Genomic DNA, 23,213 nt, shown 5'->3' with positions numbered 1-23,213 from the left:
GACTAGTACAAGCAGCCACAAATACACACGTCGCTATATAAGTGCAATAATCTTGAACGCGACGTTAAACCCCGTGTCACCTCACCTCTCTTCCTTTCAAAAAGGACCCCTGAAGATCCGGGTTAGAATAGGTCTTCAGCAACCCATGCTTGCTGAAACGGGCAACTATGTTTGATCAGGTGGTCAGGCTTGCTGACTTTGATGCATGTCATTGTATCTAAATTGTGTAGATAGATGCTCATGATTTCAATCACAGGGTAGTCTGGTACAGACTCGATTATGTACAGTCTGCCATCATAAAGCAAGAAAATTGCTGAATGCGGCGTTAAACAAACAAGCAAACAAATCTGTAAACAACAACATGTGTCCTTTTGATGTCTCCATTTAACATGGTAAAGGAAACCCATTATGACCATGGACACAGCAGGTAAATGTACAACTGGAAAATGAATGGCAAGGGAATCAAGCACAACTTGGCTACCTTCTATTTGAACTGACCTATCGGGTTTTGTTTAATTATATATGATGCTGGAAAATACAGAGTTTTTTAATAAACAACGACACTGATTTACACAAATACTGATGACTTGAGAAATGTTATCGAACGTAATTCAGTGACCGACTGGTTGCAACTTCACCATTATAATGATAAATGATTAAATTATAATGTATTCACATTCCAATTGTTGCTGTTACTAATGGTTTCAAAGGCATTCAGACCGCCTCCGTGGTCTAGTAGAGCATCCGCCCAGAGAGCAGAAGGTCGTGGGTTTGATCCCCGGCACTGTTATACCTAACAATGTTAAAAGATGGTACTTGTTGTTACCCTGTCGGCATTAAGGGGCTAAAACAAGGACTGGTCGGCTCGGAGTCGGTATACTGTGTCTGAGTGGGGTATTCATGTTTAACTGTGGCATGGAATCTCAGTGGGCAAGCACTATAAATTTGCATCAGTCCGGACTAGTACAAGCAGCCACACATACACACACCCACATGCATGCACGTCGCTGTATTAGTGCAATAATCTTGGACGCGACGTTAAACCACATTACACCTCACCTCACCTCACCTCACCTCACCTCACCTCACCTCACCTCACCTCACCTCCCCTCATAGAGATTCATGTTGTTTGTTTGCATGGCACTGTAATCTTTACAATCTCCGCAATTATATCTAAGCCAATGTATTTCTTAGTCATACTACAAGTAAGTACATGATTATGAACAATGTAAAATACATCTGTAAGATATAAAAGAAAGATACCAATATACTTTGAGATATTCACCAAATTTAATTTTAAACAAACATTTTTTGCGCAGGTCAGTATTTTATATACCTCAATAAATAAATATTGACTATATAGATTGAATTAAATATGTGGTCTCAATATTTACATGTCACACATGTACATACATATACAATTACCGGGGTAGAATAGATCTTCAACAACCCATGCTTGCCATAAAAAGCGACTGCTTGTCGCAAAAGGCAACTAACGGGATCGGGTGGTCAGGCTCGCTGACTTGCGTGGATCGATGCTCATGTCACTCACTGGATTGTCTGGTCCAGATTTGATTATTTACAGACCGCCGTCATATAGCTGGAATATTGCTGAGTGCGGCGTTAAACAACAAACAAACAAACAAACACACAAACATATACAATTACATATATACGTGACTAGGTACAGAACACCACTAGGATCCCTGTATCAAGTACATCACAGTGGAATAATCATTTCTTGTTTGTTAAACATTTTGCCAGCATCAATGCAAACATGGAGGTTGACTTTCATTTTCTGTGGCAGTTTAGTTTCCACAACTACATCAACAATCTCATCTGAACAACATAATGTGTTGTTTGGAAATAATTATATTATAGCATTAAATCAATGGAGGCTGAAGAAATCTGTTTGAAGGAACTTTTTTTTTACATTTGGTCTGTGCTCATTTTGTCTGGGCATAATGTCAGCAACTACAGCAATAATTTCATCATAACAATAATCAAGTGGGGATTTAAAACACTATTTTTATAGTATTAAATCAATATAAGCAGAAGAAATCTTGTTTTGAAAGAATTTTTACATTTTATCTGTGCACTCACTTCTGTTTCACATCACATTTCAGTAAGTTGTTGCTGTGACATAATTTCAGCAACTACAACAATGTCATCATAACAATATTACTGTGAGTATTTAAAAAAATATCCTATCCCAGGAGAAACCAGGAAAGTAGTGAAACCAGACATGTGAAGAACTTGGTTGTATTTTGCGCACAACAAACAGAACACAAACCGAACACTTCTATGTCCGCTTCACTCACTTTCCCCGCCTGTCATTGAAACAGTTGATAGAAATCTCTCAGTCACACGGACAACTTTACAGAACCAGTTTATTTCCTATCTCAGCGCCTGGTAGACGAGTGCCCTCTTGGTGTCTGTCATGTCGACGTCCTCCCCGCTGATCAGACTCATCGCCACAGTGCAGCCAGATGACGACAACCCAACACTAAACAGGGGGACAAGAGGTTCCCGGAACGTCTCATCATACTTGACAAGAACAATCCCCCTGTCCAAGTCAATGAAGGCCACTCTCCCCCTCCCCACATCCAGCACCACGCCATAGTGGAGGTTGGCCTGTGTGCCGCGAGTGAGGGACATGGTCTTCTGGTGACACTCGCCCTGCTCCCCCTCCCGCCACACCGTGGTACAGAGACAATCCCCGTGTCTGCCACATCTCTCTACACGGACACACCAGGAGCGACGCTGTAGAGAAACACGGTACTCACTGTCCACCCGTCCTGCCTCACCCACTCCCATCTCCAGGACATGCCACGACACTCCCCCCACCACCCGCACCCTGGTCTTTGTCTCCCAGAATGTGGGTGTGGCGGGGTGGGGGTTGAGGGTGGAGTGGGGTGGAGGAAGGGGGATGGGGGTGCTACAGGTCCCGTGGTACTTCTGTAGCCTGTTCCGCCCCTCATCCTGTGTGGCGGGCCGCGAGTTGACCAGCTCACCGTCTGTAGTTACGTGGCAGTAGTCTGTGTTGGCCCGAGCCGCGTCCAGGTGACGTTGAGGACCTGGAAATAAACATTGTATTTGTTGTGTGGCAAGTTTATTTCACTGTTTGTTACAAACTGAGACACAGAAAGAGATTTACTGAAAATATCGGCTGATTGTTCGCTTGTTTCCAAACAGCGCGCTGAATGTTCGTCTCTGTTTTTCATCAGCACAGAATATCTCCCACAACTGCGCTATATTAGCGCGCTAATTACAATGTAAAACTATTACTACGAGAATTCAAAATACATTTCATTTAGAAACAAATAGAATAATTCACAAACAAAGGCAATATACTCTTGATTTACCCCCATTGTGCCAGACGTGGACGATGTTCGTGTATGAAATACGACCTCAGTGAGTGAATTTTTCAACAAAAGGGTTTGTGTGTGGATTTTAAATGAATCTTTTACGAAAGAAGATAAAAATAAACCACAAAATTTCATGTTTTAGGACATTTTTGACATTTCTGTGTTCATCATCCACCGCATGAACAGGTATATTCTATGTCCGCTTCAGTCACTTTCACCGTTACACCGTCACAGTCTGTGTGTCGCGGAATGTTCACAAGCGCTGGTCAGTGATTGATGTCGCAAGTCCGTCAACAACGTCAGCTTTCTGAGTTATTCCAGTGTAGAATGAATAAGATTCATGATTGTATTATTGTACTTACACAAGAATTGGTATAGAGATTCAGTCAACGATGACAAAAGGCCTATTGCAATAAAGAAGTGGTTTCTTGTTTAACGCCGCACTCAACAATATTACCGCTACATGGCGGCGGCCTGTAAATAATCGAGTCTGGACCAGACATTCCAGTGATTGATATCATGAGCATCGATCCTCGCATTTGGGTTATGATGACATGCACCAAGCATGTTAGAGAGCCTGACTCCCCGATCCCGTTAGTCACCTCTTACGACACGCATTGTCGCCTCTGGCGACAAGCATGGGTTGCGGAAGACCTATTTAAATCCGGATCTTCACTGGTGTAAAGGTTATGCATATATTTAAATATAACACCTCTGTGAATAGATCTAAATTCTCCATAATTTCAGGAATGGATCACTGGTAGTGTGAAATTGATAATAATTTTTTCAGATATTTGCTTGATCTTTCAGGCTAAAAGATGATGTAATACTATTGTCTTATCCATAACAAATGTCATGTTAAAACAATTGAATAACCTTTGATGAGAACATATATATATCTTTGTTCAGAGTTATATCGTTCTTACAATATCCATCAGTATGTCCTAAAATAATGTGCGATTGATAAAATACTGGTTTAGGGTCCAACACTTTTTAGAGAGCCTTGCACAGTGCACTGTACAGATCAACTTGGGACAGAAAGATCATTTTTCTCACTCACAGAAAGAATTTATCATGCATTCAAATTGCTTCTTTATACATTACCGAACGTTCAGAAGTTCAGAGTCTATGAAGACTGAGATCAGTGACTGTCGGTAGTGAATCTATGAATACTGAGATCGGTGACTGTCGGTAGCGAGTCTATGAATACTGAGATCACTGACTGTCGGTACTGAATCTATGAATACTGAGATCGGTGACTGTCAGTACTGAATCTATGAATACTGAGATCGGTGACTGTCGGTAGCGAGTCTATGAAAACTGAGATCAGTGACTGTCGGTAGAGAGTCTATGAATACTGAGATCAGTGACTGTCGGTAGCGAGTCTATGAATACTGAGATCAGTGACTGTCAGTAGGGAGCCTATGAATACTGAGATCAGTGACTGTCGGTAGTGAGTCTATGAAAACTGAGATCGGTGACTGTCAGTACTGAATCTATGAATACTGAGATCGGTGACTGTCAGAAGGGAGTCTATGAATACTGAGATCAGTGACTGTCAGTACTAAATCTATGAATACTGAGATCGGTGACTGTCAGAAGGGAGTCTTTGAATACTGAGATCAGTGACTATCGGTAGTGATTCTATGAATACTGAGATCAGTGACTGTCGGTAGTGAATCTATGAATACTGAGATCAGTGACTGTCGGTAGTGAATCTATGAATACTGAGATCAGTGACTGTCGGTAGTGAATCTATGAATACTGAGATCAGTGACTGTCGGTAGTGAGTCTATGAATACTGAGATCGGTGACTGTCAGTACTGAATCTATGAATACTGAGATCGGTGACTGTCAGAAGGGAGTCTATGAATACTGAGATCAGTGACTGTCAGTACTAAATCTATGAATACTGAGGTCAGTGACTGTCGGTAGGGAGTCTATGAATACTGAGATCAGTGACTGTCGGTAGTGAGTCTATGAATACTGAGATCAGTGACTGTCGGTAGTGAATCTATGAATACTGAGATCAGTGACTGTCGGTAGTGAATCTATGAATACTGAGATCAGTGACTGTCGGTAGTGAATCTATGAATACTGAGATCAGTGACTGTCGGTAGTGAGTCTATGAATACTGAGATCAGTGACTGTCAGTACTGAATCTATGAATACTGAGATCAGTGACTGTCGGTAGCGAGTCTATGAATACTGAGATCAGTGACTGTCGGTAGCGAGTCTATGAATACTGATAAACCGATAAATTGAGCTTCACAAATTGGAACTTTCCTATGTGACATTAATCATGAGATATGTTCTGTTATACATGTTTTGAAAGATTCCGACAAGCCGACGTTAAACAGCTCTATGAATCTATGAATATTGAGGTCAGTGACTGTCAGTACTGAATCTATGAATATTGAGATCAGTGGCCGTTTCTACTGAATCAATGAATACTGAGGTCAGTGACTGTCAGTATTGAACCTATGAATACTGAGATCAGTGACTGTCAGTACTGAATCTATGAATATTGAGATCAGTGACCGTTTCTACTGAATCAATGAATACTGAGGTCAGTGACTGTCAGTAGGGAATCTATGAATACCGAGGTCAGTGACTGTCAGTACTGAATCTATGAATAGTGAGATCAGTGACCGTTCCTACTGAATCAATGAATACTGAGGTCAGTAACTGTCAGTAGCGAGTCTATGAATACTGAGATCAGTGACTGTCGGTAGTGAATCTATGAATACTGAGATCAGTGACTATCGGTAGTGAATCTATGAATACTGAGATCAGTGCCTGTCAGTACTGAATCTATGAATATTGAGATCGGTGACTGTCAGAAGGGAGTCTATGAATACTGAGATTAGTGACTGTCGGTAGTGATTCTATGAATACTGAGATCAGTGACTGTCGGTACTGAATCTATGAATACTGAGATCAGTGACTGTCGGTAGTGAATCTATGAATACTGAGATCAGTGACTGTCGATAGTGAGTCTATGAATACTGAGATCGGAGACTGTCAGTACTGAATCCATGAATACTGAGATCGGTGACTGTCAGAAGGGAGTCTATGAATACTGAGATCGGTGACTGTCAGTACTGAATCTATGAATACTCAGATCGGTGACTGTCAGAAGGGAGTCTATGAATACTGAGATCGGTGACTGTCGGTAGTGAGTCTATGCATACTGAGATCAATGACTGTCGGTAGTGAATCTATGAATACTGAGATCAGTGACTGTCAGTTCTGAGTCTATGAATACTGAGATCAGTGACTGTCGGTAGTGAATCTATGAATACTGAGATCAGTGACTGTCAGTTCTGAATCTATGAATACTGAGATCAGTGACTGTCGGTAGGGAGTCTATGAATACTGAGATCAGTGACTGTCGGTAGCGAGTCTATGAATACTAAGGTCAGTGACTGTCAGAAGGGAGTCTATGAATAATGAGATCAGTGACTGTCAGTAGTGAATCTATGAATACTGAGATCAGTGACTGTCGGTAGTGAGTCTATGAATACTGAGATCAGTGACTGTCAGTACTGAATCTTTGAATACTGAGATCGGTGACTGTCGGTAGCGAGTCTATGAATACTGAGATCAGTGACTGTCGGTAGTGAATCTATGAATACTGAGATCAGTGACTGTCGGTAGTGAGTCTATGAATACTGAGATCGGTGACTGTCAGTAGTGAATCTATGAATACTGAGATCGGTGACTGTCAGCAGGGAGTCTATGAATTCTGAGATCGGTGACTGTCACTACTGAATCTATGAATACTGAGATCGGTGACTGTCAGAAGGGAGTCTATGAATACTGAGATCAGTGACTGTCGGTAGTGAATCTATCAATATTGAGGTCAGTGACTGTCAGTACTGAATCTATGAATATTGAGATCAGTGACCGTTTCTACTCAATCTGTGAATAGTGAGATCAGTGACTGCCAGTAGGGAGTCTATGCATACTGAAGTCAGTGACTGTCAGTACTGAATCTATGAATATTGAGATCAGTGACCGTTTCTACTGAATCAATGAATACTGAGGTCAGTGACTGTCAGTACTGAACCTATGAATACTGAGATCAGTGACTGTCAGTACTGAATCTATGAATACTGAGATCGGTGACTGTCAGAAGGGAGTCTATGAATACTGAGATCGGTGACTGTCAGTACTGAATCTATGAATACTGAGATCGGTGACTGTCAGAAGGGAGTCTATGAATACTGAGATCAGTGACTGTCGGTAGTGAATCTATGAATACTGAGATCAGTGACTGTCAGTACTGAATCTTTGAATACTGAGATCGGTGACTGTCGGTAGCGAGTCTATGAATACTGAGATCAGTGACTGTCGGTAGTGAATCTATGAATACTGAGATCAGTGACTGTCGGTAGTGAGTCTATGAATACTGAGATCGGTGACTGTCAGTAGTGAATCTATGAATACTGAGATCGGTGACTGTCAGCAGGGAGTCTATGAATTCTGAGATCAGTGACTGTCGGTAGTGAATCTATCAATATTGAGGTCAGTGACTGTCAGTACTGAATCTATGATTATTGAGATCAGTGACCGTTTCTACTCAATCTGTGAATAGTGAGATCAGTGACTGCCAGTAGGGAGTCTATGCATACTGAAGTCAGTGACTGTCAGTACTGAATCTATGAATATTGAGATCAGTGACCGTTTCTACTGAATCAATGAATACTGAGGTCAGTGACTGTCAGTACTGAACCTATGAATACTGAGATCAGTGACTGTCTGTAGGGAGTCTATGAATACTGAGGTCAGTGACTGTCAGTAGGGAGTCTATGAATATTGAGGTCTATGAATGCTGAGATCGGTGACTGTCAGTACTGAATATATGAATACTAAAGTCAGTGACCGTTTTTACTGAATCTTTGAATACTCAGATCAGTGACTGTAAGTACTGAATCTATGAATACTGAGGTCATTGACTGTCAGTATTGAACCTATGAATACTGAGATCAGTGACTGTCAGTAGGAAGTCTATGAATACTGAGGTCAGTGACTGTCAGTACTGAATCTATGAATACTGAGATCGGTGACTGTCAGAAGGGAGTCTATGAATACTGAGATCAGTGACTGTCAGTACTGAATCTATAAATACTCAGATCGGTGACTGTCGGTAGCGAGTCTATGAAAACTGAGATCAGTGACTTTCGGTAGAGAGTCTATGAATACTGAGATCAGTGACTGTCAGTAGGGAGTCTATGAATACTGAGATCAGTGACTGTCGGTAGCGAGTCTATGAATACTGAGATCAGTGACTGTCAGTAGGGAGTCTATGAATACTGAGATCAGTGACTGTCGGTAGCGAGTCTATGGATACTGAGATCAGTGACTGTCGGTATTGAATCTATGAATACTGAGATCGGTGACTGTCAGTACTTAATCTATGAATACTGAGATCGGTGACTGTCAGAAGGGAGTCTATGAATACTGAGTTCAGTGAAGGTCAGTACTAAATCTATGAATACTGAGGTCAGTGACTGTCGGTAGGGAGTCTATGAATACTGAGATCAGTGACTGTCGGTAGTGAATCTATGAATACTGAGATCAGTGACTGTCGGTAGTGAGTCTATGAATACTGAGATCAGTGACTGTCGGTAGTGAATCTATGAATACTGAGATCAGTGACTGTCAGTACTGAATCTATGAATACTGAGATCAGTGACTGTCGGTAGTGAGTCTATGAAAACTGAGTTCGGTGACTGTCAGTACTGAATCTATGAATACTGAGATCAGTGACTGTCGGTAGCGAGTCTATGAATACTGAGATCAGTGACTGTCGGTAGCGAGTCTATGAATACTGATAAACCGATAAATTGAGCTTCACAAATTGGAACTTTCCTATGTGACATTAATCATGAGATATGTTCTGTTATACATGTTTTGAAAGATTCCGACAAGCCGACGTTAAACAGCTCTATGAATCTATGAATATTGAGGTCAGTGACTGTCAGTACTGAATCTATGAATATTGAGATCAGTGGCCGTTTCTACTGAATCAATGAATACTGAGGTCAGTGACTGTCAGTATTGAACCTTTGAATACTGAGATCAGTGACTGTCAGTACTGAATCTATGAATATTGAGATCAGTGACCGTTTCTACTGAATCAATGAATACTGAGGTCAGTGACTGTCAGCAGGGAATCTATGAATAGTGAGGTCAGTGACTGTCAGTACTGAATCTATGAATAGTGAGAACAGTGACCGTTTCTACTGAATCAATGAATACTGAGGTCAGTGACTGTCAGTAGCGAGTCTATGAATACTGAGATCAGTGACTGTCGGTAGTGAGTCTATGAATACTGAGATTGGTGACTATCGGTAGTGAATCTATGAATACTGAGATCAGTGACTGTCAGTACTGAATCTATGAATACTGAGATCGGTGACTGTCAGAAGGGAGTCTATGAATACTGAGATCAGTGACTGTCGGTAGTGATTCTATGAATACTGAGATCAGTGACGGTCGGTCGTGAATCTAAGAATACTGAGATCAGTGACTGTCGGTACTGAATCTATGAATACTGAGATCAGTGACTGTCGGTAGTGAATCTATGAATACTGAGATCAGTGACTGTCGGTAGTGAGTCTATGAATACTGAGATCGGAGACTGTCAGTACTGAATCTATGAATACTGAGATCGGTGACTGTCAGAAGGGAGTCTATGAATACTGAGATCGGTGACTGTCAGTACTGAATCTATGAATACTCAGATCGGTGACTGTCAGAAGGGAGTCTATGAATACTGAGATCAGTGACTGTCGGTAGTGAGTCTATGAATACTGAGATCGGTGACTGTCAGTACTGAATCTATGAATACTGAGATCGGTGACTGTCAGAAGGGAGTCTATGAATACTGAGATCGGTGACTGTCAGTACTGAATCTATGAATACTGAGATCGGTGACTGTCAGAAGGGAGTCTATGAATACTGAGATCAGTGACTGTCGGTAGTGAGTCTATGAATACTGAGATCAGTGACTGTCGGTAGTGAATCTATGAATACTGAGATCAGTGACTGTCAGTACTGAATCTATGAATGCTGAGATCGGTGACTGTCGGTAGCGATTCTATGAATACTGAGATCAGTGACTGTCGGTAGTGAATCTATGAATACTGAGATCAGTGACTGTCGGTAGTGAGTCTATGAATACTGAGATCTGTGACTGTCAGTACTGAATCTATGAATACTGAGATCGGTGACTGTCAGAAGGGAGTCTATGAATTCTGAGATCGGTGACTGTCACTACTGAATCTATGAATACTGAGATCGGTGACTGTCAGAAGGGAGTCTTTGAATACTGAGATCGGTGACTGTCGGTAGTGAATCTATCAATATTGAGGTCAGTGACTGTCAGTACTAAATCTATGAATATTGAGATCAGTGACCGTTTCTACTGAATCAATGAATACTGAGATCAGTTACTGTCAGTACTGAATCTATGAATATTGAGATGAGTGACCGTTTGTACTGAATCAATGAATACTGAGGTCAGTGACTGTCAGCAGGGAGTCTATGATTACTGAGGTCAGTGACTGTCAGTACTGAATCTGTGAATAGTGAGATGAGTGACTGCCAGTAGGGAGTCTATGCATACTGAAGTCAGTGACTGTCAGTACTGAATCTATGAATATTGAGATCAGTGACCGTTTCTACTGAATCAATGAATACTGAGGTCAGTGACTGTCAGTACTGAACCTATAAATGAGATCAGTGACTGTCAGTAGGGAGTATATGAATATTGAGGTCTATGAATGCTGAGATCGGTGACTGTCAGTACTGAATATATGAATACCGAAGTCAGTGACCGTTTTTACAGAATCTTTGAATACTGAGGTCAGTGACTGTAAGTACTGAATCTATGAATACTGAGGTCATTGACTGTCAGTATTGAATCTGTGAATACTGAGGTCATTGACCGTCAGTATTGAATCTATGAATACTGAGATCAGTGACTGTCAGTAGGAAGTCTATGAATACTGAGGTCAGTGACTGTCAGTACTGAATCTCTGAATACTCAGATCGGTGACTGTCAGAAGGGAGTCTATGAATACTGAGATCGGTGACTGTCAGTACTGAATCTATGAATACTCAGATCGGTGACTGTCGGTAGAGAGTCTATGAATACTGAAATCAGTGACTGTCGGTAGTGAGTCTATGAATACTGAGATCAGTGACTGTCAGTAGGGAGTCTATGAATACTGAGATCAGTGACTGTCGGTAGCGAGTCTATGAATACTGAGATCAGTGACTGTCGGTAGCGAGTCTATGAATACTGAGATCAGTGACTGTCGGTAGTGAGTCTAAGAATACTGAGATCAGTGACTGTCGGTCGCGAGTCTATGAATACTGAGATCAGTGACTGTCGGTAGCGAGTCTATGAATACTGAGATCAGTGACTGTCGGTAGCGAGTCTATGAATACTTAGATCAGTGACTGTCAGTAGGGAGTTTATGAATACTGAGATCAGTGACTGTCGGTATTGAATCTATGAATACTGAGATCAGTGACTGTCGGTAGTCAGTCTATGAAAACTGAGATCGGTGACTGTCAGTACTGAATCTATCAATACTGAGATCGGTGACTGTCAGAAGGGAGTCTATGAATACTGAGATCGGTGACTGTCAGTACTGAATCTATGAATACTGAGATCGGTGACTGTCAGAAGGGAGTCTATGAATACTGAGATCAGTGACTATCGGTAGTGATTCTATGAATACTGAGATCAGTGACTGTCGGTAGTGAATCTATGAATACTGAGATCAGTGACTGTCGGTACTGAATCTATGAATAGTGAGATCAGTGACTGTCGGTAGTGAATCTATGAATACTGAGATCAGTGACTGTCGGTAGTGAGTCTATGAATACTGAGATCGGTGACTGTCAGTACTGAATCTATGAATACTGAGATCGGTGACTGTCAGAAGGGAGTATATGAATACTGAGATCAGTGACTGTCAGTACAGAATCTATGAATACTGAGGTCATTGGCTGTCGGTAGGGAGTCTATGAATACTGAGATCAGTGACTGTCGGTAGTGAATCTATGAATACTGAGATCAGTGACTGTCGGTAGTGAGTCTATGAATACTGAGATGAGTGACTGTCGGTAGTGAATCTATGAATACTGAGATCAGTGACTGTCGGTAGTGAATCTATGAATACTGAGATCAGTGACTGTCGGTAGTGAATCTATGAATACTGAGATCAGTGACTGTCGGTAGTGAGTCTATGAAAACTGAGTTCGGTGACTGTCAGTACTGAATCTATGAATACTGAGATCAGTGATTGTCGGTAGCGAGTCTATGAATACTGAGATCAGTGACTGTCGGTACCGAGTCTATGAATACTGATAAACCGATAAATTGAGCTTCACAAATTGGAACTTTCCTATGTGACATTAATCATGAGATATGTTCTGTTATACATGTTTTGAAAGATTCCGACAAGCCGACGTTAAACAGCTCTATGAATCTATGAATATTGAGGTCAGTGACTGTCAGTACTGAATCTATGAATATTGAGATCAGTGGCCGTTTCTACTGAATCAATGAATACTGAGATCAGTGACCGTTTCTACTGAATCAATGAATACTGAGGTCAGTGACTGTCAGTACTGAATCTATGAATAGTGAGGTCAGTGACTGTCAGTACTGAATCTATGAATAGTGAGATCAGTGACCGTTTCTACTGAATCAATGAATACTGAGGTCAGTGACTGTCAGTAGCGAGTCTATGAATACTGAGATCAGTGACTGTCGGTAGTGAATCTATGAATACTGAGATCAGTGACTGTCGGTAGTGAGTCTATGAAAACTGAGTTCGGTGACTGTCAGTACTGAATCTATGAATACTGAGATCAGTGATTGTCGGTAGCGAGTCTATGAATACTGAGATCAGTGACTGTCGGTACCGAGTCTATGAATACTGATAAACCGATAAATTGAGCTTCACAAATTGGAACTTTCCTATGTGACATTAATCATGAGATATGTTCTGTTATACATGTTTTGAAAGATTCCGACAAGCCGACGTTAAACAGCTCTATGAATCTATGAATATTGAGGTCAGTGACTGTCAGTATTGAACCTATGAATACTGAGATCAGTGACTGTCAGTACTGAATCTATGAATATTGAGATCAGTGACCGTTTCTACTGAATCAATGAATACTGAGGTCAGTGACTGTCAGTACTGAATCTATGAATAGTGAGGTCAGTGACTGTCAGTACTGAATCTATGAATAGTGAGATCAGTGACCGTTTCTACTGAATCAATGAATACTGAGGTCAGTGACTGTCAGTAGCGAGTCTATGAATACTGAGATCAGTGACTGTCGGTAGTGAGTCTATGAATACTGAGATTGGTGACTATCGGTAGTGAATCTATGAATACTGAGATCAGTGACTGTCAGTACTGAATCTATGAATACTGAGATCGGTGACTGTCAGAAGGGAGTCTATGAATACTGAGATCGGTGACTGTCAGTACTGAATCTATGAATACTCAGATCGGTGACTGTCAGAAGGGAGTCTATGAATACTGAGATCAGTGACTGTCGGTAGTGAGTCTATGAATACTGAGGTCAGTGACTGTCGGTAGGGAATCTATGAATACTGAGGTCAGTGACTGTCAGTACTGAATCTATGAATAGTGAGATCAGTGACCGTTTCTACTGAATCAATGAATACTGAGGTCAGTGACTGTCAGTAGCGAGTCTATGAATACTGAGATCAGTGACTGCCGGTAGTGAGTCTATGAATACTGAGATCAGTGACTATCGGTAGTGAATCTATGAATACTGAGATCAGTGACTGTCAGTACTGAATCTATGAATACTGAGATCGGTGACTGTCAGAAGGGAGTCTATGAATACTGAGATCAGTGACTGTCGGTAGTGATTCTATCAATACTGAGATCAGTGACTGTCGGTCGTGAATCTATGAATACTGAGATCAGTGACTGTCGGTACTGAATCTATGAATACTGAGATCAGTGACTGTCGATAGTGAATCTATGAATACTGAGATCAGTGACTGTCGGTAGTGAGTCTATGAATACTGAGATCGGTGACTGTCAGTACTGAATCTATGAATACTGAGATCGGTGACTGTCAGAAGGGAGTCTATGAATACTGAGATCAGTGACTGTCAGTAGTGAGTCTATGAATACTGAGATCAGTGACTGTCGGTTGTGAGTCTATGAATACTGAGGTCAGTGACTGTCAGAAGGGAGTCTATGAACACTGAGATCAGTGATTGTCAGTAGGGAGTCTATGAATACTGAGATCGGTGACTGTCAGTACTGAATCTATGAATACTGAGATCGGTGACTGTCAGAAGGGAGTCTATGAATACTGAGATCGGTGACTGTCAGTACTGAATCTATGAATACTGAGATCGGTGACTGTCAGAAGGGAGTCTATGAATACTGAGATCAGTGACTGTCGGTAGTGAATCTATGAATACTGAGATCAGTGACTGTCAGTACTGAATCTATGAATACTGAGATCAGTGACTGTCGGTAGCGAGTCTATGAGTACTGAGATCAGTGACTGTCGGTAGTGAATCTATGAATACTGAGATCAGTGACTGTCGGTAGTGAGTCTATGAATACTGAGATCGGTGACTGTCAGTACTGAATCTATGAATACTGAGATCGGTGACTGTCAGAAGGGAGTCTATGAATACTGAGATCGGTGACTGTCAGTACTGAATCTATTAATATTAAGATCAGTGACCGTTTCTACTGAATCAATGAATACTGAGGTCAGTTACTGTCAGTACTGAATCTATGAATATTGAGATCAATGACCGTTTCTACTGAATCAATGAATACTGAGGTCAGTGACTGTCAGCAGGGAGTCTATGATTACTGAGGTCAGTGACTGTCAGTACTGAACCTATGAATACTGAGATCAGTGACTGCCAGTAGGGAGTCTATGCATACTGAGGTCAGTGACTGTCAGTACTGAATCTATGAATATTGAGATCAGTGACCGTTTCTACTGAATCAATGAATACTGAGGTCAGTGACTGTCAGTACTGAACCTATGAATACTGAGATCAGTGACTGTCAGTAGGGAGTCTATGAATACTGAGGTCAGTGACTGTCAGTAGGGAGTCTATGAATATTGAGGTCTATGAATGCTGAGATCGGTGACTGTCAGTACTGAATCATGAATACTGAAGTCAGTGACCGTTTTTACTGAATCTTTGAATACTGAGGTCAGTGACTGTAAGTACTGAATCTATGAATACTGAGGTCATTGACTGTCAGTATTGAATCTGTGAATACTGAGGTCATTGACTGTCAATATTGAACCTATGAATACTGAGATCAGTGACTGTCAGTAGGAAGTCTATGAATACTGAGGTCAGTGACTGTCAGTATTGAATCTGTGAATACTGAGGTCAGTGACTGTATGTAGGGAATCTATGAATACTGATGTCTGTGACTGTGAGTACTGAATCTATGAATGTTGAGATCAGTGACTGTCAGTATTGAATCTATGAATACTGAGGTTTGTGACCGTTTCTACTGATTCTATGAATACTGAGGTCAGTGACTGTCAGTACTGAATCTATGGATGCTGAGATCAGTGACTGTCAGTACTGAATCTATGAATATTGAGGTCAGTGACTGTCAGTATTGAATCTATGAATGCTGAGATCAGTGACTGTCAGTACTGAATCTATCAATATTGAGATCAGCGACTGTCAGTACTGAGTCTATGAATACTGAGATCAGTGCCTGTCAGTAGTGAATCTATCAATATTGAGGTCAGTAACTGTCAGTACTGAATCTATGAATATTGAGATCAGTGACCGTTTCTACTGAATCAATGAATACTGAGGCCAGTGACTGTCAGCAGGGAGTCTATGAATACTGAGATCAGTGACTGTCAGTACTGAATCTATGAATTTTGAGATCAGAGACCGTTTCTACTGAATCAATGAATACTGAGGTCAGTGACTGTCAGCAGGGAGTCTATGAATACTGAGGGCATTGACTGACAGTACTGAATCTGTGAATAGTGAGATCATTGACTGCCAGTAGGGAGTCTATGCATACTGAAGTCAGTGACTGTCAGTACTGAATATATGAATACTGAGATCAGTGACTGGCAGTACTGAATCTATGAATACTTAGATCAGTGATTGTCAGTAGGGAGTCTATGAATACTGAGATCAGTGATTGGCATCACTCACTCACTCACTCCAGGAAATACTTACATGAGATAGCTTCAGGCAGGCATTCAGCTCCAACAATATGTACAGTGCTTCCAAAATCTGAAAAGTAAATTACAATTTTACAATTCCTCTTGAACAACTGAGAGAAGTAACCGATAAATTGAGCTTCACAAATTGGAACTTTTCTATGAGACATTAATCATGATATATGTTCCGTTATACATGTTTTCAAAGATTCCGACAAGCCGACGTTAAACAGCTCGTCCCTTGAACAAAGACATCAATCAGCGTGTTGTGCTCGATAAAGCCATGCATGCTACTTTATGAACGATCTACCATGCAACAGTGAGCGGTAGGATAGCCTGGTGCTTATTTCATTCTCTCCTCACGAAGACGAGCCGGGTTTGATTCCCCACATGGCGTTAACTGGTCCAATTGAGCTGCCGTAGGTGTCGTTCATTCTCAATTCATACATGTTATATTGGCTTGAGATCTGGAGAAACAGCAAGCCATGGCAGCACAGAAATGCTATGCCGCTTCAAAATGACCGTTGCGACACTGCAACATATTGGTGTGTATTATCCTTCTGCAAATCGACGTTACGTCCCTGCATTTGCGAACAAAATGGAAGAGAATGGTCTCGAACGATGTCGTTCCGTAGGTTACGCAATTTGCCATTAACTATGATAAGTTGTGTTCTAACATAAGTTGTGATGGCAACCCATACCATTACACTTATGCCCCCAAACCGACGACGTTGAGTAACGCAAGCGTTACAAGCCTTGGACAGTATACTGTTCACATATCCGGGATTGATTTGGATAGCTCCCATGGTCGTGCACGGCGTTCAAGAGAAGGTTTTCCTCAGCTATTTTCCCTTTACGCCGAGTGGAATCTGTTTCGGCAGAAAACCTAGGCTAGTTATTCTCTTGCAATGACAATTTATAAATGTGAGTTACGATTGGGTGCACGACCATCGGAGCTATCCAGATGTAACCTGGACTCATATTGTAAACAAGTATACTGTCCCAAGCCTGTCTTCTGAACCTCAGATGCTGTCTACACCAAGCTAGACGTGCCTGACGATGACGTGGAAACAAAAGTGGGCGTGTCGCTGGATGTCGGGGCCGGATGTTGTGCTCCCTCAAACGGTTGCTTCGATTTTGGACAAACCGTGGCACTGGGCAAGGGTTATTTACGGTAAGATAAAAGTGTTTTTTATGAGCACTTGTTAGCTAACAATCAGTGTGTGCTGTTTGCATTGTGTGAGTAGCAGGCTTCCAACAAACACGCAAACATTCAAATCGTGCGCCGTGCATCTTAATGTTGAGGGGATGTTCATGAATATCTTTTGAAAGATGCATTATAAATTTAATTTTATTTAACTTTATATGAAGAGCAGTTACTATTATTGCTTGAATATAAGCATTCGCGATTTACACGCCCTTTTGCTTAAAACGGCGTAAAACATATCATTGCCATCCGTTTTTAATGATAGGATACTGTTCTAATTACATGTTTTGTGTGGGTATAGCGATATTAACATTTAAACTCCACATTTGACATACACGTAAATATATGGTTCAAGGTGCCACATAAAAGAATTATTCAAGGTATACTATGAATAATCTGAATATACAGCTACATAGAATCTACAAACCCTTTTCCAAGGAGGCATTCTTTGCCGTCAGATCCGCGAGTCGCTGCTCGTCTTCTGTCATCACCTAGAAAACATTGAAGAGTACGTTAGGGCGTTCAGAGCCAGTGACAAGCTTCACAGTGTGACATCGCATACATATTTGTTCGTTAAAAATACCCTGGCCTTGTTGGGCATCACCTGGTTCTATATCGCATCCACTGGACTTCAGACTCCACATTTGTCCTTTTCTCCTTGTTATTGTCTAACCTTATCAAACTGCAGGTTATAATAACTTTGTAAATTAGTTTTTTCCATGATTGGTAAACAAATATTAACGCAAACAATTAAAGTCGAAACGTAAATTCTGTTTTCTATTTCCGACAGTATCTTTTCAGTAGTGTTTCGCCTTATGTCCCAATTTATACCTTAAATGTGAGTGTAGTCAAATCTTTTTCCTTCAGGGAGCCCTGCTGGTACCTCCTCAAAAGATGAATAAGACCTGTAGACCTGTAGGGACTGTGACACTCATCTGTAGATTACACAGAACACAACTTGTTGAGAGAATGTGTTGATACATGATTGTGTTAGATAGGATTATAGACCTTTTGAAAAGTTGCTGTACTTTTCAATGTTAAGAATGTGTTTAAATACAAGTTAATCACATCCAGTATATACTGACAGGCGTGAGTGAGTGAGTTGGATTTAACGCCGCTTTTAACAGTATTCCAGTTTTATCGCGATGTGTCAGCTTAATATGGGAGGAAAGCCCGAAGTAATGCAGGTCCAGACGTTTACCACCCACGAGCACGGGTATGGTGCTGACAAACCTAGAAACATAATCTGGGCGAACCGGGATTCGAACCCACAATCATAGGTTTCTGGCTTGCCAAAGGGACGCAACTCTGCACAGCGAATCGCGGCGCCTTCGACGACTGGGCCACCTGTGCCCCTATACTGACAGGAAGATGACATGATTTTAGTTAAAATGCCTGCCAAGTCAGATATGAAACTTATTCCATTCTTTGACAATGATCCATTCATACCTTTTGCAGTGTATCCAGCTTCCCTTTCCACTACAACCAGTTTTGATGTTGCGCCAGAGAACTGTAAAAAAGTAGACAACATCTGAACAAATGCAAGGATAATTATTCGGGGTTTTGTTTTCTTATCACAAACGACGCTTCTCGCACATTGTACACATGTTCATACCTCTGCAATCTCGGTTCTGTATGTGAAGCATTTACACTTGGCATCGTGTAGTTTCAACTGATCCCCATCACAAATCTAGAGCTAACATAGCTCTACATTAAATGTTTTTATCTCAATTCTTCCATGACAATATTAAACATAAGAATGAGTGAGTGAGTGGATAAGTGAATATAGCCGAACACCGCCTTAAATAGTATTTATGTTGTATTACAGTCTGTCAGGTTGATGATGTGGGAGGAATGCTGGAACTGATGCAAGTCTTAGACGTTTACCTGATCACTGAAACCCACGAAAACAGGTATTGCGCTGACAAACCAAGAAACTGATTATGTGTGAATTCACATGGTTGAGTCTAATGTTTGGTATAGGTTGCTGTTAAAATCAGCTGTTGTTATTGTGTTGTGAAAAATCTGGGTAACCAATTATTGAATATACAATGTATCACTGGTATGGGTGATATACGTTCACATATTTTTGCCTACAGATGCAGCTAGAATAGTATAACTGACACCAATGCCCGATACAACTTAATCATAAGTCACAAATCCTAAATAACAGGACATTGGAATAGCCACCAAGACACTTTTAACTCAGTTGGAATCTCAATATAAAATTAATCATATTCTGCTATCCTTAAAGACTGTTCTCACGCTTAACACATTGACCCTTCCGTTGGTTGATTGTGTTGCATCATACACTAACAAGCACCATGATAGAGTTGAAATATTTCTTACAGCAGCGAAAAACAACAAATATATAACCAATACACGTTAGCCTGTATATGAACATATTGAAGCGTGTTAAAAGAAGGCAATTGTTACCTTCTGCTTTGAGTCTTTCGTGAAGACTGTATTTTGTCTGTGTGTCATTCTTCTTTGCAAGTTGCTTTCATCTTGGTCTTCTCGATGGAAAATGCTGACACTGTCCAGTCCTGGTAGCTGTACAATAAACAGGGATAGAACTTCCGGGTACCTCATCAAGTAGTCAATAGAGTTCTGCCACTCAACTGGAGGATACAAGGTATTATTCATAACATGTGTTACTAGACACATGGCGCATCTTAAGCTGTTTTTCTCCTCAGATACATTTTTATTAAACTAAAGGAATATACAACCGGACTCAAGCTAATTCACCATTAGAATATTCATGTCGTTATCGCTCCGTACTTCATGACAAAGTGCTAAATACATGTTCAGAATGTATCTCAATAGTATTTTGCGTTACAAATTGCGTCGTTTTCTCTTACTTGTACCAATATATTAGGGTAACACTTTGGGAAATTAGTCAGGTCCTCTTGTGAAACATGTTGATGCATATTATGAAAGACCTCTGTTAATATGATATAAAATAATAACGCCAGGGAATAACCAGTGTCAATTCACGAAGAGGAAAAGCATGTCCTGCCCTAAGTAAATTTACACTTGCCGTGTGTCCAACAATCAGTTTGTAGTTTGTCGAGTTGTCTCGTTTTGTGATCTCTGTTCTGAAACCAAATGAACTTTCAGTAGCAGTGAAAGTAGCATTAGATTCACCAGCCTCATCGTTTCGACCAAGATTATAGGTTTAGTCTCATCACATTTCTCAGTTGAAGATGATGTAAAAGTTGATTATCAGTTAAAACAACTGACATAAAGGTAGTAGTTTGAACAATCGACCTAAAAATAATGTTTCTTGTATGGGTAAGATTGTAAAATTCTTAAAGAGTGTAAGAATATGGAAATGGTTACCGATTTTAATCTGCCCAATTCTTCATTAAGAAATTCAATCTCTTGCATACCTGGAGAAGAAACAATTACTGTAATATATACAACAATGGATATGTTTTCACGTGACTGACTGAATATATGAAGTTCCCTGTGCTGAAATTAACACTATAATTCGTATTAGAAAAGGTTTTACCACTATTGTAGAGAAACAAAATCTTGATTTGTTCATAAATGATAATAAAATCTGATTTAGTTGGTTAATTGAGACAGATGCTTACGACTCTCTGCCTTGCGAACATCTGTGTCCTGGAGTTCCGGCCTGTCCTCAGTGTGGATATCGTTCAGCTTCTCCTGAAATTAGTTTCAATTTTAAACGTCTTTGCTTTGATCCGTGTCACTATCAACCACTATATGAACTATGCATGTTATGCATCTTATCGCCATGATCAGTTTCATGTGTTCAACGAAGAATGTCAGCCGGTTGCAGTATCCAACAGTAACCCAGTGTGTTGTTTCAGTACCAAACAGAAGCCCAGTATGTTGTTGCAGTACCCAACAGTAACCCAGTGTGTTGTTGCAGTACCCAACAGCAGCCCAGTGTCTTGTTGCAGTACCCAACAGGAGCCCAGTGTGTTGTTGCAGTACCAACAGTAGCCCAGTGTCTGGTTGCAGTACCCAACAGTAGCTCAGTGTGTTGTTTCAGTACCCAACAGTAGCCCAGTGTGTTGCTTCAGTACCCAACAGAAGCCCAGTGTGTTGTTGCAGTACCCAACAGTAGCCCAGTATGTTGTTCCAGTACCCAAAAGTAGCCAAGTGTGTTGTTGCAGTACCCAACAGTAACCCAGTATGTTGTCGCAGTACCCAACAGTAGCCCAGTGTGTTGTTGCAGTACCCATCAGGAACCAAGTGTGCTGTTGCAGTACCCAACAGTAACCCAGTGTGTTGTTTCAGTACCCAACAGTAGCCCAGTGTGTTGTTTCAGTACCCAGCAGTAGCCCAGTGTGTTGTTGCAGTACCCAACAGTAGCCCAGTGTGTTGTTTAAGTACCCAACAGGAGCCCAGTGTATTGTTGCAGTACCCAACAGTAACCAAGTGTGTTGTTGCAGTACCCACCAGTAGCCAAGTGTGTTGTTGCAGTATCCAACAGCAGCCCAGTGTGTTGTTGCAGTACCCAACAGTAACCCAGTGTGTTGTTACAGTACCCAACAGTATCCCAGTGTGTTGTTGCAGTATCCAACAGTGAACCAATGTTTTGTTGCAGTACCAAACAGTCACCCAATGTGTTGTTTCAGTACCCATCAGTAACCAAGTGTTTTGTTTCAGTACCCAACAGTAGCCCAGTGTGTTGTTGAATTACCCAACAGTAGCTCAGTGTGTTGTTGCAGTACCCAACAGAAACCAAGTGTATTGTTGCAGTACCCAACAGAAGCCCAGTGTGTTGTTGCAGTACCCAACAGTAACCGAGTGTGTTGTTGCAGTACCCAACAGTAACCCAGTGTGTTGTTGCAGTTCCCAACTGTAACCCAGTGTGTTGTTGCAGTACCCAACAGTGAACCAATGTTTTGTTGCAGTACCCAACAGGAGCCCAGTGTGTTGTTGCAGTACCCATCAGTAACCAAGTGTGTTGTTGAAGTACCCAACAGTAGCCGAGTGTATTGTTGCAGAACCCAACAGTAATCCAGTGTGTTGTTGAAGTACCCAACAGTGAACCAGTGTTTTGTTGCAGTACCCAACAGGAACCTAGTGTGTTGTTGCAGTACTCAACAGTAGCCCAGTGTATTGTTGCAGTACCCAACAGTAACCCAGGGTATTGTTGCAGTACCCAACAGTAACCCAGTGTGTTGTTGCAGTACCAAACAGGAGCCCAGTGTGTTGTTACAGTACCCAACACTAACCCAGTGTGTTGTTGCAGTACCCAACAGTAACCCAGTGTGTTGTTGCAGTACCCATCAGTAATCCAGTGTGTTGTCGCAGTACCACACCGAAGCCCAGTGTATTGTTGCAGTGCCCAAACAGGAGCCCAGTGTGGTGTTACAGTACCCAACACTAACCCAGTGTGT

At 41.2% G+C, this 23,213-nt stretch overlaps 1 protein-coding gene across 2 annotated transcripts in view; it reads right to left on the bottom strand.

The window, feature by feature from the left end:
* Positions 1–1,567: 1,567 nt before the first annotated feature.
* LOC124151411 overlaps positions 1,568–23,213 on the bottom strand; it is a 34,905-nt gene continuing 13,259 nt past the window's right edge. Inside the window, exons 15-23 of one of the 2 annotated variants that reach the window (XM_048390975.1) lie at positions 21,432–21,504; positions 21,175–21,224; positions 20,873–20,930; positions 20,269–20,453; positions 19,282–19,342; positions 18,664–18,767; positions 18,260–18,323; positions 16,642–16,698; positions 1,568–3,077 (exon numbers count right to left, since the gene is read on the bottom strand). In XM_048390975.1, the coding sequence (XP_048246932.1) occupies positions 2,398–3,077; positions 16,642–16,698; positions 18,260–18,323; positions 18,664–18,767; positions 19,282–19,342; positions 20,269–20,453; positions 20,873–20,930; positions 21,175–21,224; positions 21,432–21,504 (1,332 nt within the window). In that variant the 3' untranslated portion in view covers positions 1,568–2,397. The remainder of the gene's footprint in view (positions 3,078–16,641; positions 16,699–18,259; positions 18,324–18,663; positions 18,768–19,281; positions 19,343–20,268; positions 20,454–20,872; positions 20,931–21,174; positions 21,225–21,431; positions 21,505–23,213) is intronic. The other variant, XM_048390976.1, reaches the window with a different exon arrangement.

Source organism: Haliotis rufescens, unplaced genomic scaffold (genome assembly GCF_023055435.1).
Source record: "Haliotis rufescens isolate VD_foot unplaced genomic scaffold, xgHalRufe1.0.p SCAF_9, whole genome shotgun sequence".
Lineage (NCBI taxonomy): Eukaryota > Metazoa > Mollusca > Gastropoda > Lepetellida > Haliotidae > Haliotis > Haliotis rufescens.
Note: the sequence above shows the minus strand (reverse complement) of the source record. Positions and strands in the feature narration are given on the sequence as shown.